This window comes from Fonticula alba (genome assembly GCF_000388065.1).
Source record: "Fonticula alba strain ATCC 38817 unplaced genomic scaffold supercont2.9, whole genome shotgun sequence".
NCBI lineage: Eukaryota > Rotosphaerida > Fonticulaceae > Fonticula > Fonticula alba.
This window is the reverse complement of record NW_009242979.1, coordinates 519402-532130: the sequence shown is the minus strand read 5'-3', so window position 1 is coordinate 532130 and position 12729 is coordinate 519402. Positions and strand designations below refer to the sequence as shown.

Genomic DNA, 12729 nt, shown 5'->3' with positions numbered 1-12729 from the left:
GGGGGGAGCGACAGCGATGGAGACGTGTGTTAATGTCGGGCCAAATGGATGAACTCCCAGCGACCCAGGAGCCCTGACGGCAGCGGGGCATCTGCCAGCCCTCCGACCGGCGGGTGAGCACATACATGGCGGTTTTCGATGAAGTCCGCCTCCGGCAGGCGGTACTCGTGAAGGAAGTGCGTCGGTGCTCCGTGTGGCAGGGTCCGCTGCACGCGCTTGGCACTGGTGGACGGGTCGTCCACAAGGGAATTCACATAGAAAATGCGCGGAACCTGAGAAATGCCGTCAGCAACATTGTGAAGGTCATCCAGGCGGCAGGAAGCACGGAACACGCACATTGACCTTGATGACATTCATGGTCTCCCCCACAAAGGCAAAGACATTGAACTCCCCGGGCGTGGGGGTCTGCATGGGGAGTGGGGGGGGGGGGGTGAAGAAGGAGAAAGAGAGGGAGAGGGAGGAGGTGTGTCAGTACTTGCGAGGGCCACAGCATAGGCAGTTGGAGTGGTTGGCACACGAATCGGCCGGCCGGTCAGGCCGCATGTACCTCGCAAATCTGGAGGATCTCCCACGTGCGCGTGCGGAGGGCATCCGCCTGGCGCCGGAAGTAGGACGGCTTCATCGACGGGGCCATGACGATGGAAGCCCCGGGGTCCGAGGCTTCGGGGCCGGCTGCCGGCGGGTTCCGGCGCCGGTGCCGCCAGACTTCCTTTGCCTGGACCAGCCAGGCCCGATAGTCGACCAGTGCATCGGCCTGCGGGGCGATGATCGGCACTGTGTCAGGGCCGGCTTCACTGGCCGAGCCTGCCTCCGGGCCCTCGTCATTACCTTGGCCGTCAGAGCCGGCCGGCATGCGCTTGCGCTTGATCATACGGCCTGGGGCCAGGCCGCCGGTGCCGAGGTCCTCGATGTCCGGGATGGCGGCCCCGGGCTCGCCCTTGGTGAACATGTCGGTGATGCGGCGCTGCCGGAAGCCAGCATCGCATCCGTGCTTCTCGGCCAGCTGCTTTTGCAGCCAATCCGGATGCCGGACACGCGGCACCGGGTTCGCCACATTCTGGTATGCGGCCGGGATGGTGATCAGCTTCTGAATGGCCGCGCCGAAGCGCTCGATATAGTACTCCCAGTCCAGGAGCGACCGAATGTCGAAGTTGTTCAAGGACGGATCCTTGAGCCTGAAGCATGTGACAGGCGGCCCCGACCGTGTCACAAGCCATGCGCCCCAAGTGGACAAAGTGAGGCGGTTAGTATCAGGCCTGGGAGAAAAAAAAGGGAGCAAGAGCGGGCCACCTGGCAGGGGCAAGGGAGGCGAAAACACGCAAACGCACCACTTGCGCAAATAGTGCCGCTTGACATGCTCCTCGGCCGAGAAGATGGCCACCGGCACCGCACGCTCGGTGACCGGCGTGCCGAGCGGCTTGGTGGAGATGATGAACTGACAGGAAAGGCCCTTGTCCTTGACCATCTGGTCGCCGAGGAACTCGGCCAGACGCCGGGCCGTGCTGATGGACGTGGACTTTTGGTTGCCGTAGTCCTCGAGCGTGCGTGACATGCTTCGATTCTCCGACAGCAGGTCGATCACCTCGGAGTCCTCCATGTCACGGGCTGTGGCGTCCGGGCGAGAATGGAAAGGCACCCCGGGGGGGGGGGGGGAGGTGAGAATGCCAAGAGGGCATGACGTCAGAGAGGGTGCACATGCGCATGAGCCGAAGGCCATCGAGGGAGGCACCGACAAAAGCAAGGAGCAGCAACATGCTTGGTCAGGGCAAGGAGGGAGGGGAGAGAGAGAGAGAGAGAAAGACAGGGGGAGGGGCAATCAGGTCGCACCCTTGCTGTAGAGCACGTCCAGCCAGTTGTTGGCCACGACGGCCACATACTCGTAGCACTCGGCCAGGGTCCGTCCACCGAGGAAACGCTCGAACAGCTGCGACTGGAAGGTTTTGATCAACTGAAGCTCCCCTCGGCGCTTGATTTCGAAGCCCTTCAACTCGGCCAGCTTGCCACTCGGGTGGAAGACCGCATAGCGCTTCTTCAGCTTCTTGTCCTTCTCCGTGGACGAGGGCAGGATCATGGCCCGGTACGGGCCATCGATCTCGAAGAAGATGCTGTTCTCCGAGGAGGTGGCGTAGACCAGGCGCTCGGGATCCACCAATGTCTGGTATTGGTGATTGGTGAACTCCTTGTTGACCATATGATTAAGCAGGGAGCAGGGGAAGGACAGGCGGACGCTGTGGCAGGGTGATTCGCACGTGCGCGCAGGTGTACAGGTGCCATGCAAAGGTGCGGCGGTGATAGGCCAGCAGACGCACAGGCGGCAGGTTAGATTGGGCCCCAGCGAAAGGTCAGAGCAACACACACACACACACACACACACACACACACACACACACACACAGACACAGACACACATGCACGCGCGCACGCGCGCGAAAATGTCGGTCAGTCGCACCTCTTGCCGGACTTCAGCTTGAGCGAAACATTCTCCGGGAAGCCGGCCGGCAGGACACACCAAATACCGTCAGTGTCCAACTCCAGCGGCCGGCCAATGCGATCGACCAGCTTGTGAGCCATGCGGATGATGTTGGCACCCGTGTGACAGACTGAAGGGAGGGTTGGGGAGTTAGCGGACATGGTGAGTGACGGTGGCGGCCGCTGCCACCGCCGCCGCAGCGGCACCAACAACATGTGGCACCAACGCACCAATGCCGGCCATCTCCATCGAGTACCACCGAGCAGCCTTGCGCATGACGTAGCCATAGAAGGAGTTGAGGATGACTTTGTGCGCAAGCTGCAGCGAGTCGTAAATGACCACCATCTTCTCGGACTCCTCGATGCGGGCCATGTCTCGGCTGGCCAGCGCCTCGCGCCGGATGTTGCCCCACTTCTTGTGCAAAACCTTGTAATCGTAGCGACTTGTGTTGATGCCCGAGAGCCGCGCAGGGGGCGACCCCAAAAGCGAGGGTCAGAGACTGGGGAGAGAGCGAGAGAGAGAGAGAGAGAGAGAGAGAGAAAGAGGGTCAAGGCAAAGAGCCGAGAGCCATGGGTCGTACCGGTCACGGAAGGCCCGGACGGTGTCCACGTAGAAGGAGTTCTCCCTTTGGCAGACGATCGACTTGCGCGTTTCCACCCGAGTGATGTGCGTCCGCTTGTAAACCTTGCGGCTATAGTCGCCCAGGCGCGCCGACAGGAGAGCTGCCTGCTCGCGAGCCGGCAGGCTGGTGAAAGGCTGGGGAGGCATGTCGGGGAACTTGCTCGGGAAGGCTGATGTGGATGCATGTCCCACCGACGAGGGCACCAGGGACGACGGACCAGCAGGGGAGGAGTTAAAAAACAGGCGGGCGAGAGAGCGAGAGAGAGAGAGAGAGAGAGAGAGACAGGGAAAGCAGGGACGAAAAAAAAGGGCGGGCCGAAAGACGCACTTTCAGTTTCCATCTGAGCGCGAATCAGCTCGGTCTCGCCCTTGTTGGCGGGGAAATATTCGCCACGCCACTGCCACTCCATTTCGCGTTGGCTGGAGCCCGGGTCCCGGGCCAAACAGAACAGGGCGGTTAGATCAACCAACCGGACGGCGGGGGGCGGCAGAGCGGCAGAGCGATGGAGCAGCACGACAAGGAGAAAGAAATGTGCGATGTCAGGGAGCAAGATGCGCACCAACCGGAACCGGGCACATTGAAGTCGCACGAGGCACATGTAGTCTCGTCAATCAGCGCCGGGGGCTGGCGAGGCGCGGGATTGCGGGATTGCCAGTTAGGAAGGAGGATGTGCCAGGCGCACAAGGCAGATGAAAAGAGCAAATGAGGGAAGGACGACCAGGCACGCACCTGGAGACGGTTGGTGAGAATGATGTTCGGATACATGGCCGCCACATCCAAGTGGTAGATGAGGGGCAGGATTTCCCGACGTGGCGCGTCGCGCAGCTCGCTCAGCGCGCGTGTGAGTTCGGCCTTAACCTGCGAAAGAGTGGCCCGACAGACCGCGGCGAGCGGACAGCATACAGGTCAGAGACGAAGGGGCATGCGCAAACAACCAGCAGGGAAGCAGAGGGTGATGAAAAGGGGAAAGCCAAGCAGATGTACCTCCTCCAGGTTGGTCACCTCGTCCAGGGAAGCCCCCTCGCCCTGGAGACCGAAGGCCAGCGTCTCGTCCATGCCATCGATCAGCTCCTGGAAGGCGGTGGCGTCCATGTCGAACTCCATCGGGATGTCAGAGCGGAAGACACCCGACTCGATGGCCTCCACATGACCGCCGACGTAAGTCTCCGTCTCCAACAGGTGGCCGTTGAAGGTCCGACCCAGCTCGTCAACTTGCTTGTTGGGCATGATGATGCCCAGCTTGAAGGATTGTGCCTGCGGCCGGGAGGGAGAGCAAGGCAATGCAGGGAAGGGGCCAGCGAAAGACAGGGTGGAGGGCAGGAGAGAGGGAGAGAGAGAGAGAGAGAGGGAAAGAAAGGGCGAAAGGAGGAAGGAGAAGAAAGGGAGAACGGTCCAACCAGATGGTGGTTAGCTGGGGGCACATGGCTGATGGCGGGAAAGACCGAGGGGAGCGCCAAAAAAATGGGCCGCCACTTCATCGCACCATGAGCAGGGTCTCGCACAGTGTGCCGGAGCCCTTGCGCAGGACCTCATCCGCGCACAGGGGGATGATGTTGCACAGGGAAAAGATGAACGGATGCACATACTTCATGTACAGATAAAAGGTGGCCACCGCATCGGACACGGAATAGGTGGCCAGCTCATGCGGACGCTCCACGGCGAAGGGGGTCATCTGCTCCGGATCAAGCTCCACTGGATTGTATCCGAGCAGGGCCGTGGTCACGGCTTTGAGGCCGTGCGAGCCGGCCGGCAGGTAACTATCTCGCTGCACCCAGCGGAAGGCGTCCATATGTGCACAATGCCGGCTGAAATACTCCCCACCGGCGGAGGTCTGTGCGAAGCCAATCTCCTCGAACATGTTGATGCCGAATGCCTCCAGCCGCGCCTCCAGGAAGGGCCAGTCGAAGAAGTCCCCGTTGAAGGAGGCAATGATCGAGGGCCGGACCTCCTGGATATGCTCAAGGAAGCGCCGTAGCAGGGCCTCCTATCGACAGGCAAGCCGATGGAAGGGTGAGCACAGAGCATGCGCCGGCGAGGACGACCCGGCCGGAAGGAGCGAAAGGAATGCCTGTATGTGTGTGTGTGTGTGTGTGCAGGGAGCGGCAGGGAGGATGAAAGAAAAGGGAGGAGCAGCGAATGCGGCGACGCACTTCATCGGGCTCATTGAAGATGATGAATGGGCCCTCATACTCCGGCACCGGGGTGTACTCGAAGTCGTCGATGTCCGCCGAGACAACCTCGCGGTTGGTAATCAGATAGCCCTGAGGGGGGGGGGGGGGGGCCGAGGGGAAAATACGAAAAAGAGGAGGGAGGGTGGGCGCGCCACTCGTTAGTATGGGATGCCAGCGGCGGAGGCATGTCGCGGGATGCCAAATGGGCAACACACCTGCTTGTCGATCATATACGAGATCATCATAATGCCATCGGTACGGGCATCGGGGAATTTGAGTGGCTGCTTGGTACACTCAATGTCGAAGGCTGTGGGAGGACACCCCCGGGAAGGGACAGCGTGGCGGGGAAGGGGTCAATTCCAAGGTGGCCCGACAGCTCAACGGCAGCCAACATGGCACGTACCAAGAACGATGGCATCCGCGCGCTCGACCAGGTCTACATTTCGGTGGAGCGACACGGCTCCCTGTCGGATGCTGACCGAATACCAGAAGCCCACACGGATGTCTGCATGGCCAATAGGCGGAGAAGGGGGAAAGGGGAGGGGGAAAGGGGGAGGGGGGGCGGGGCACGACAAGACAAAGGCTTGAGCGTCAGCGGAGGGGGCGGGGGGGGGGGGGGGAATGACAGCCGACTTCACCGACAGCAAAGAGGGTCCCAACACAAAGGAGGACAGTCGCACCGAGATCGATGGCCGCGCGCAGGTAATATGGGATGTCATACTCGCGGATGTCGATGATGGCCGCCTGGACATTTGCGACGGTCTCGTACAGGGAGGCGACCGCCCCGGCGGCCGGGCGACCGCCAGTTTTTTCGAGCCCCGCCCGCGTGGAGGTCACCTGCGCCCGGGAGTCGGTGAAGGGAAGCGGCGCGCCGAGATCCAGCGCCCCGCTGGCCGAAGCCGAGGCCGAAGCTGCTCCCAGCGCCTCGGCCGCCGCGGAGCCCGCACCAGCCGCCAACAAAGAGTGGCCGCCAGCCGAGGCGTCTCGCCGGCGCTCGGCATTCCGGGCGACCAGGGGCGCGGCCCAGCGCCGGACACGCGTGGCATCCGTCGTATTCCGGAAGAAGAGCTGCAGGTAGCGGACCTTGATGCCAGTAAGGTGGTTTGGCTATACCACAGGGGCAGAGGACCGGGGGGCAGGTGGTGAGACTCGGCCGACTGGGCAGCATGCAGGAAAGGATGGGAAGCTTGATACCTGGCTCAGATCCTCCTTATAGACGTGCACAATCCGAGTGAAGACATTTTCAAACTTCTTCAGTAGGAATTGCTCCACCTCGACCTCCATACCGGACTAGAGGGCAGAATGCCGGTGACATGAAGACGAAGCATGCGTGCGTGCGAGTGTGTGTGTGTGTGTGAGGGAGAGAGAGAGAGAGAGCGAGCGAGCGAGAGAAGGAGTGGCTGGGGACCGCGCGAGAGGAAGAGGGGGAACATGTGCGGCGAAGTTCGGGCAAAGAAAAAACACAAACAAAAATGCCCAAGACCATACGCACCGCCACGCGCAGGTAAAAGTACGGATCCATAGTCAGGGTGGCCTTGAAGCGCGAGCCGTCATGCTTGAGGAAGTAGAAGTCGACGGCTGACCGGCCGGATGGCCAGTCCGGATCCCGGACCGTGGTCTTTCAGCAACATGTCAATCGCTCGGCCAAAGGGAATGGCAGGGGAGAGGTCGCGAAGGGCGACAAAGGGGCGCACCTCATGCATGTTTAAAAGCCAGCCGAGCTCCGGCTCGTCGGTATCCTCCAAGCGGACGTACCCGAACTTGGCATCGATCGCGTCGGACTTCTCAATCTCGGCGAAGCGACTTTCGAAGAGGTCGAAACGTTGGTCACCGTCGGCAGGGGCATCATCTTCAAAGGCGCCTCGCGGACCGCGCTGCCCGGCGAAGCTCCGGCCACCGCCGCCAAAGCTCTGGGCGCCGCCACTACCACCACCACGACCGCCCTGCTGGCCAAACCGCCCACGCGACATGGCAGAAGTGTGTATGTGTGTGTGTGGGATGAGACTCCCGTCTACGGATGGGGAAGATAGGAAGGGGGATTGGAAGGGGAGAGGGAAAGATAAGGGGATGGAGAGAGAGAGCGAGAGAGGGGGGAAAGGGAGGGAGAGAAGGAGAGGGCTGAGGATCGAGTTGGACAAGAGGTATGTTTCCTACGCCGGCACTGTGCCGCCAGATCTTCTCCGTGGCAGCTTCCTCTCCGCCCCTTCCGCCGCTCGGCGACGTGCGGGTGCGCTTGTGCGCGTGCGCGCGTGTGCCTGTGTGCGGCCCGGGCCGGAGGCGCTGCCGGTGGCCGGCGGGCGCAATTCAAATCCCCACAACGGTGAAAATGTCATTCTGTCATGGTGTGGGGGCCCAGTTGCCAATGAACAAGTGAACGACGATCGGGTTTCTCTGTCGCTTTGTGTATTCTTTTTTTGGGGCCGCGCCGATGGAGAGGGGGGAGGGGTGCGCGGGAGAGCACTCGACCACACACACACACACACTCGCGTACACATTCGCGCACGCATGCCTCAGGCTCGCATATGCATCCGCCTGTTTGTGTGCGCATACGTGTGTGTGTGTGTGTGTGCGCGCGCGCGCGCTTGCGTTTGTGTGAGGGGAAAGGCAAGGAGTGGAGGGAGGGGAAGAGAGAAGGAGGTGGAGATAGGGGAGCCTCTCTTCACACCAGCTGGTTCTGGGGGGCAGCTCCCTCGGGCTGGTAGGAGTTGCTGACAACGCCCTGGCCGCCGGTCAGGGTGCTGGCCGAGCGGGTCTCGCGCTTGCACAAGGCGGTCATGTAGAGCAGGGCCGCAGCCAGCAGGGTGATGGCTGGAACAATCAGGGTGGACACCTTGATGGCGACGGTGCACATCATCAGAGCACCGAAGCTGCGCCGTGCCGGCGAACAAAGGGAGGTGGTTAGGGCGCAAGAGGGGAGGGCGGACGGCACTGCGAAGGGTGGAAGGGATGCATGGCCAAGAACGCACGCCAGGTAAAGAATCGAGCGGACCCAGAGCTTGTCGAAGAAGGCGGTGGACTTCATGCTGTGTGTGTGTGTGTGTGTGTGGGAGGGAGGAGGGGATGACGGAGAGTGAGCGAGAGGGGCCCGGGGAGGCGAGCGCGGGAAAGCCGGCAAGCGAGCCCGGCGCGGACGCACATCAGCGGGGTCTTGCAGCAGACAGTGAAAAAGGGGATCTCAATGAGAAGCATGAAAATGGAAATGACAATGCCGAGGATGGCGAAAATGATGAGCGTCCCGATGATGTTGACCAGGGAGAAGATGAACAGCACTAGAAGGGCGCGCGGTACAAAGGCAAGCAAAGAGAGGGGGTCAGTGCGACGCTCGATGTGTCAAGAGTTAACCAGCCAGCCGGGGGCCGCCGGGGGTGCCACAGGCCGGGGAGAGGGGGGACACGCACGAACAATGCTTGCAATCGCCACCCACTGGCCGTAGATGGAGAACTGGCCGGAGCGGAGTTCATCAAGACAACCCATGATGGAAGAGAAGGCAGAGGCCAGGCGCGAGGAGGGGGAGGTGGCGGGAGGGAAGGGAAAGAGGAGGGGAGGTGCCCTCCGCCCATGCAAGGGCCGGCCCGCTGGCCGGGGCCATTTCAGTGTCGGACGCCGCGTAGATCGGGCTCGCGGTCCTGCGCGCCAGACCCGCCTCCCCCCCCCCCCCCACCCCCCCCCCCTGGCCCCCGGCAGATGAGAGCCGAAAGCGTGCGACCGGGACGGCCAGGGAGCCGGGGGCCGGCGGGGCCGGACAGGGATCTGACTGTCAGCCTTACCCTCTAGCCAAAGGCCCGACACGGCCGAACCTCGCACGCAAATGGGCCCCGAGCATTTTCCCCGGCGGGGCCGGGGCCCCCGCGGAACGGGCGCCCTCACACCCCCAGGGCGGCAGAGACCGGGCCTTCCCGATGCCGCAACCTTCTTCCCGCCGCCCGCGGGCCGGGCGGAACGGGGGAACTGCCGGCGGGCTCCTGCCTTGGCCGTCCATGGCAAGGGCGATGGGCGGGCCCGGACGCAGGCCCGACACGTGATAGAGTCAGCCGGACGGGCAGATCGCGGGTCTGCCTTCCGGCATCCGCTCGCCGGGGTTGTCCCCTTGCCACGGCAGCGACCCGAGAAAGGGGCAGTTCGCGATTGACCGCCCGAACATGGACGGCGATGGGGCAGGGGGCCTGGCATGCGGTCGAGGCACCCTCCCTCACTCCGAGAGTGCACGAGGGGGAGATCCAGTATCCTCCTCTCCCTCCCTCCACGCACACAAACTTGAACAACAATCGTCGAGGGCCCATCTCTGCGCCTCCTCGCATTTTCCCAACATGGCCGACAACCCCTCCGCCTATGTCCACCTGGTCGGCGAGTGCTCAGCCATTGAGACACATCTGCGCGAGTGCGTGGCCCAGCATGGGCCGGACGCCGCGCAGGAGGGCGGCCCCTGCGCCGAGCTCCACACCAGCCATCACGACTGCAACACCCGCATGTGCGTCTGTCCCATGTTGCCCGTTTGCGAGGTCTTTGCGCCTCTTCTTTTTTTCCCCCTGTGCCCTTCACTTCTTTTTCCTTTTTCTCCCCTTAAGTCTGGCTCTTCGCAGCTCACAAGCCTCCTGCCGCTCTTTCTCCCGCCCATATACACGCACACGCACACGCACACGCACACACCAACCTCTAGCAAGCCCATGCTCGCTTTTATCAAGGGCCAGTGTCGGGAGTATATCTACCAACTGCACTTGTGCAGCAGCCAGCAGGCCGACCAGAGTAAGGCGGTTAGCGCTTGCCTGGCGCAGATTGAAGCCCTTCGAGCTTGCAACGATCGGGTCGGGGCGGATCTCCTCCGCCAAAGCCAGCTCAACGCCGAGGCCGTCACCCGGCAGGCGGACTTCACCCCCGAGGAGGCAGAGATGTTGCTCATGGGCCCAGGCCGGCGGCAGGCCTGACTGCCATGCTATCAGCATGCCGCCCTCCTTGGTCTGCCTCTGCCTTGCCCTCCATTTACCCGCTCCGTGTGCCGATGCTTTCATGCCCAACCTGCCTCCATTTCCCATGACTCCCAAGGAAGACCGAGAATAGAAGCCTCCTCCCTTTTTCTCTCTCCCTCCTGGTCCTCTTTGCGCTTGCTCCTGCTTTTTGGGTCCACACTTGGGCATCCGAAGGAACGGCCAAGGTAGGTCCGCCTCTGCATGTGTCTGTGTGTATGTGTCTGTGTGTATGTGAAGAAGCAGGGAGTGAAATACGAAGAGAAGCGGACTAGTCGCTGATGCGCCAGGAGGGCTGGGTTTGGCCGCTCCCCGTGCCGATGGCCGCCTCCAGGGAGGCCATTTCGATGGTGTTCATGCTGGCACCCGGCACATCGTCCGGGGCCTCGGCCTCACCAAACGGCCAGGCGCTCTCGTCGCCGGCCGTCGAGAAGGGCCGACGCTCCTCCGAGGTGGGCCGGTCCCGCCACCGGCCCTGGCGCCAATGCTGGAAGTCCTTCCAGGTGCGTGCTGCGGCCGCGGTCGCAGCAGCCCAAGCGGACCGCATGGTCTCCGAGGTTTGGGCCATCAATGACGGGCTCGTGCCCCGGGGCGTCGGTGGGTCGCCAAGGCGCACACCGGCCGAGCCGGTTGGGGCGGCAGCGGCGGCGGCCGGCCGGCCAAGCGCCGCCGCCGCACCCTCATAAGCGGTCTTAAATCCATGGCGGAACCACACCACCGTTCTTCAGCGAGGGTCAGCGGCGGGCCGCCGGGCAGGAGGAGGGCGGGAGCGACAAATCAGTGCCCGGTGCCAAAAGCATCTGTGGTGATAAACCCCCCCTGGTCAAAGACACCAGGACAGAGGCAGAGGCAACAACGTACTCCATGGTGGGGGCAAGGGAAACCGATGGACGCGGGAGATCAGCGCCACCGGCCGGAACAGCATCCAAGAACTGGTCCAGGCCACGAGTCATTGGCCCGGCTGATGTGTGGCAATACCGCGCCAGGGCATTGGAGACATGCTGGGCAGGAAGAGGCGGAGGGGGGGGGGGGGGGGGTCTCCGGGAAAGAACATGATGGGGGCACAGCCAGCCAGGGCCATGATGAAGGGGGAGCCGCCGCAAAGCAAGCGAGGAAGAACGCGGCCGCACCCAGGCAGCGACGAGGGTCCACTCGAGCGCATGTGGCACACGGGCCAGCAACACGGCCAGCAGGTGCCCGGCCAGTAAGCCGGCAAAGTGCGACGAGAAGGACACCCGCGGCAGGAGGACCTGCAAGATGAGCAAGCTCAGCCAGGGGATGAGCTGCTGTGGGAAAGGAGGCCAAGGGGCGCTGGCATCGGAGGGAGTTTCAGAAACGCTGCCTCCGTCGGTGGTGGGAGTGCTGGCCAGCTGGCCGAAGGACACGATGTTGGCCCCACGCCCGGCACTGTTCCGGGCTGATCCGGCGCTGACGCCGGTGGCGGGAGAGTTGGCGGTGTGCTGGGGAAGAGCCGGCTCGGAGGAGGCTGCCTGCAAGTGGGGCTCCAGAATGAAGAAGCTGTCGGCCCGAACGTGTGGGCCAGGCCGGCAGCCGGTTGATTGGTCAATCGATCGGTCGGTCGGTCGGTCGGTCGGTCGGTCGGTCAGTGATGTGCACAGTGGGCATGGCGGGGGGGGGAGAGAAACGCGAGCACAAGGGAGGCGAGGGGGGAGGAACAAGCGCGGGGGCTGAATGGCAGGGCCAGAGAGCCCCAACTGGCCCCCGCAGGTGGCGTCGCACCAGAAGAGAGCGCCAGAAAAGCCAACCGAACACTCACTAAGGCCGGTTAACCACAGGAACAGCGTTTGCATGGTCCCCACCAGGGGGAGAACCAGCAGGAAAACCAGCCCCGCGGCTGGTAACGAGCCGATCTTGCGCTCAATGCGGCCGAGGACCGACACGCCGGCCAGGCTGTTCATGAGAAAGTGCAGTGCTCCAGCATGGAAGAGGGGAGACACAGCGATACTGGCAACTGGACAGAGGACGAGAGGGAGAAACGAAGAAGGGCACGGGGCAAAGGAGAGAGGGATCGAGGAGGAGGCAAAGAGGCAGGGCGAGGCAGAAGCAGCGAGGCGAAAGAGAGACCCAGTCAGGGGGAAAGGATGATGTCAAACAGGGGGAAAATACCATATGTAGCAAGGTTAGCCATGCGCCAGGTGCCAGAAAGGAGGGGCGGCCGGAGGGGGGCAGAGGGTAGGAGGGGACACAGATGGCGCCAAGGGCACGTCCGGGTGTCCTCTCGGCCGCACCTTGTCGCCAGAAACCCTTGCCCAGCTGGGGCGGACCAAGGCAGACGGCTGGGATGGTCGCCGGGGGCGCGAAGGTCCAGATCAGGCCCAGCGCCAGGACAAGCAGGCATGTGAAGGCAGGCGGCGGGGGGAAGTTGCGGAAGATCATTCTGCGCGAGGCATCGCATGCGTGCGTGCGTGCATGCGGTAACAGGGGAGGCGAGAGACAAGCTCACGGGAGGGGGAGGGGGGCAAGGATGGCGAGAGACGAGGATGG

At 63.0% G+C, this 12729-nt stretch overlaps 4 protein-coding genes across 4 annotated transcripts; 1 reads left to right on the top strand and 3 right to left on the bottom strand.

The window, feature by feature from the left end:
- Positions 1–29: 29 nt before the first annotated feature.
- On the bottom strand, positions 30–7233 carry H696_05185 (DNA polymerase epsilon subunit 1; the record flags this gene model as incomplete). The annotated part of the gene is made up of 20 exons (XM_009499042.1): positions 30–272; positions 337–405; positions 548–1175; positions 1329–1605; positions 1828–2228; positions 2450–2600; positions 2701–2912; positions 3051–3261; positions 3420–3511; positions 3652–3716; positions 3822–3950; positions 4077–4346; positions 4576–5076; positions 5243–5353; positions 5479–5570; positions 5667–5768; positions 5944–6370; positions 6458–6553; positions 6756–6881; positions 6958–7233. 20 exons carry the CDS (start codon positions 7231–7233, stop codon positions 30–32), a joined length of 4479 nt encoding a protein of 1492 aa, XP_009497317.1.
- A 589-nt stretch (positions 7234–7822) lies between these two features.
- On the bottom strand, positions 7823–8813 carry H696_05184 (hypothetical protein). Its single transcript, XM_009499041.1, has 4 exons — positions 8662–8813; positions 8400–8532; positions 8230–8286; positions 7823–8130 (listed from the first exon to the last, which is right to left on the bottom strand). Exons 1-4 carry the CDS (start codon positions 8735–8737, stop codon positions 7923–7925), a joined length of 474 nt encoding a protein of 157 aa, XP_009497316.1. The 5' UTR covers positions 8738–8813; the 3' UTR covers positions 7823–7922.
- A 757-nt stretch (positions 8814–9570) lies between these two features.
- H696_05183 (hypothetical protein) lies at positions 9571–10185 on the top strand (the record flags this gene model as incomplete). The annotated part of the gene is made up of 2 exons (XM_009499040.1): positions 9571–9731; positions 9921–10185. The coding sequence occupies 2 exons, from the start codon at positions 9571–9573 to the stop codon at positions 10183–10185; spliced, it is 426 nt and encodes a 141-aa protein (XP_009497315.1).
- A 236-nt stretch (positions 10186–10421) lies between these two features.
- On the bottom strand, positions 10422–12729 carry H696_05182 (hypothetical protein). Its single transcript, XM_009499039.1, has 5 exons — positions 12474–12729; positions 11965–12196; positions 11355–11742; positions 11086–11225; positions 10422–10946 (listed from the first exon to the last, which is right to left on the bottom strand). The coding sequence occupies exons 1-5, from the start codon at positions 12619–12621 to the stop codon at positions 10496–10498; spliced, it is 1359 nt and encodes a 452-aa protein (XP_009497314.1). The 5' UTR covers positions 12622–12729; the 3' UTR covers positions 10422–10495.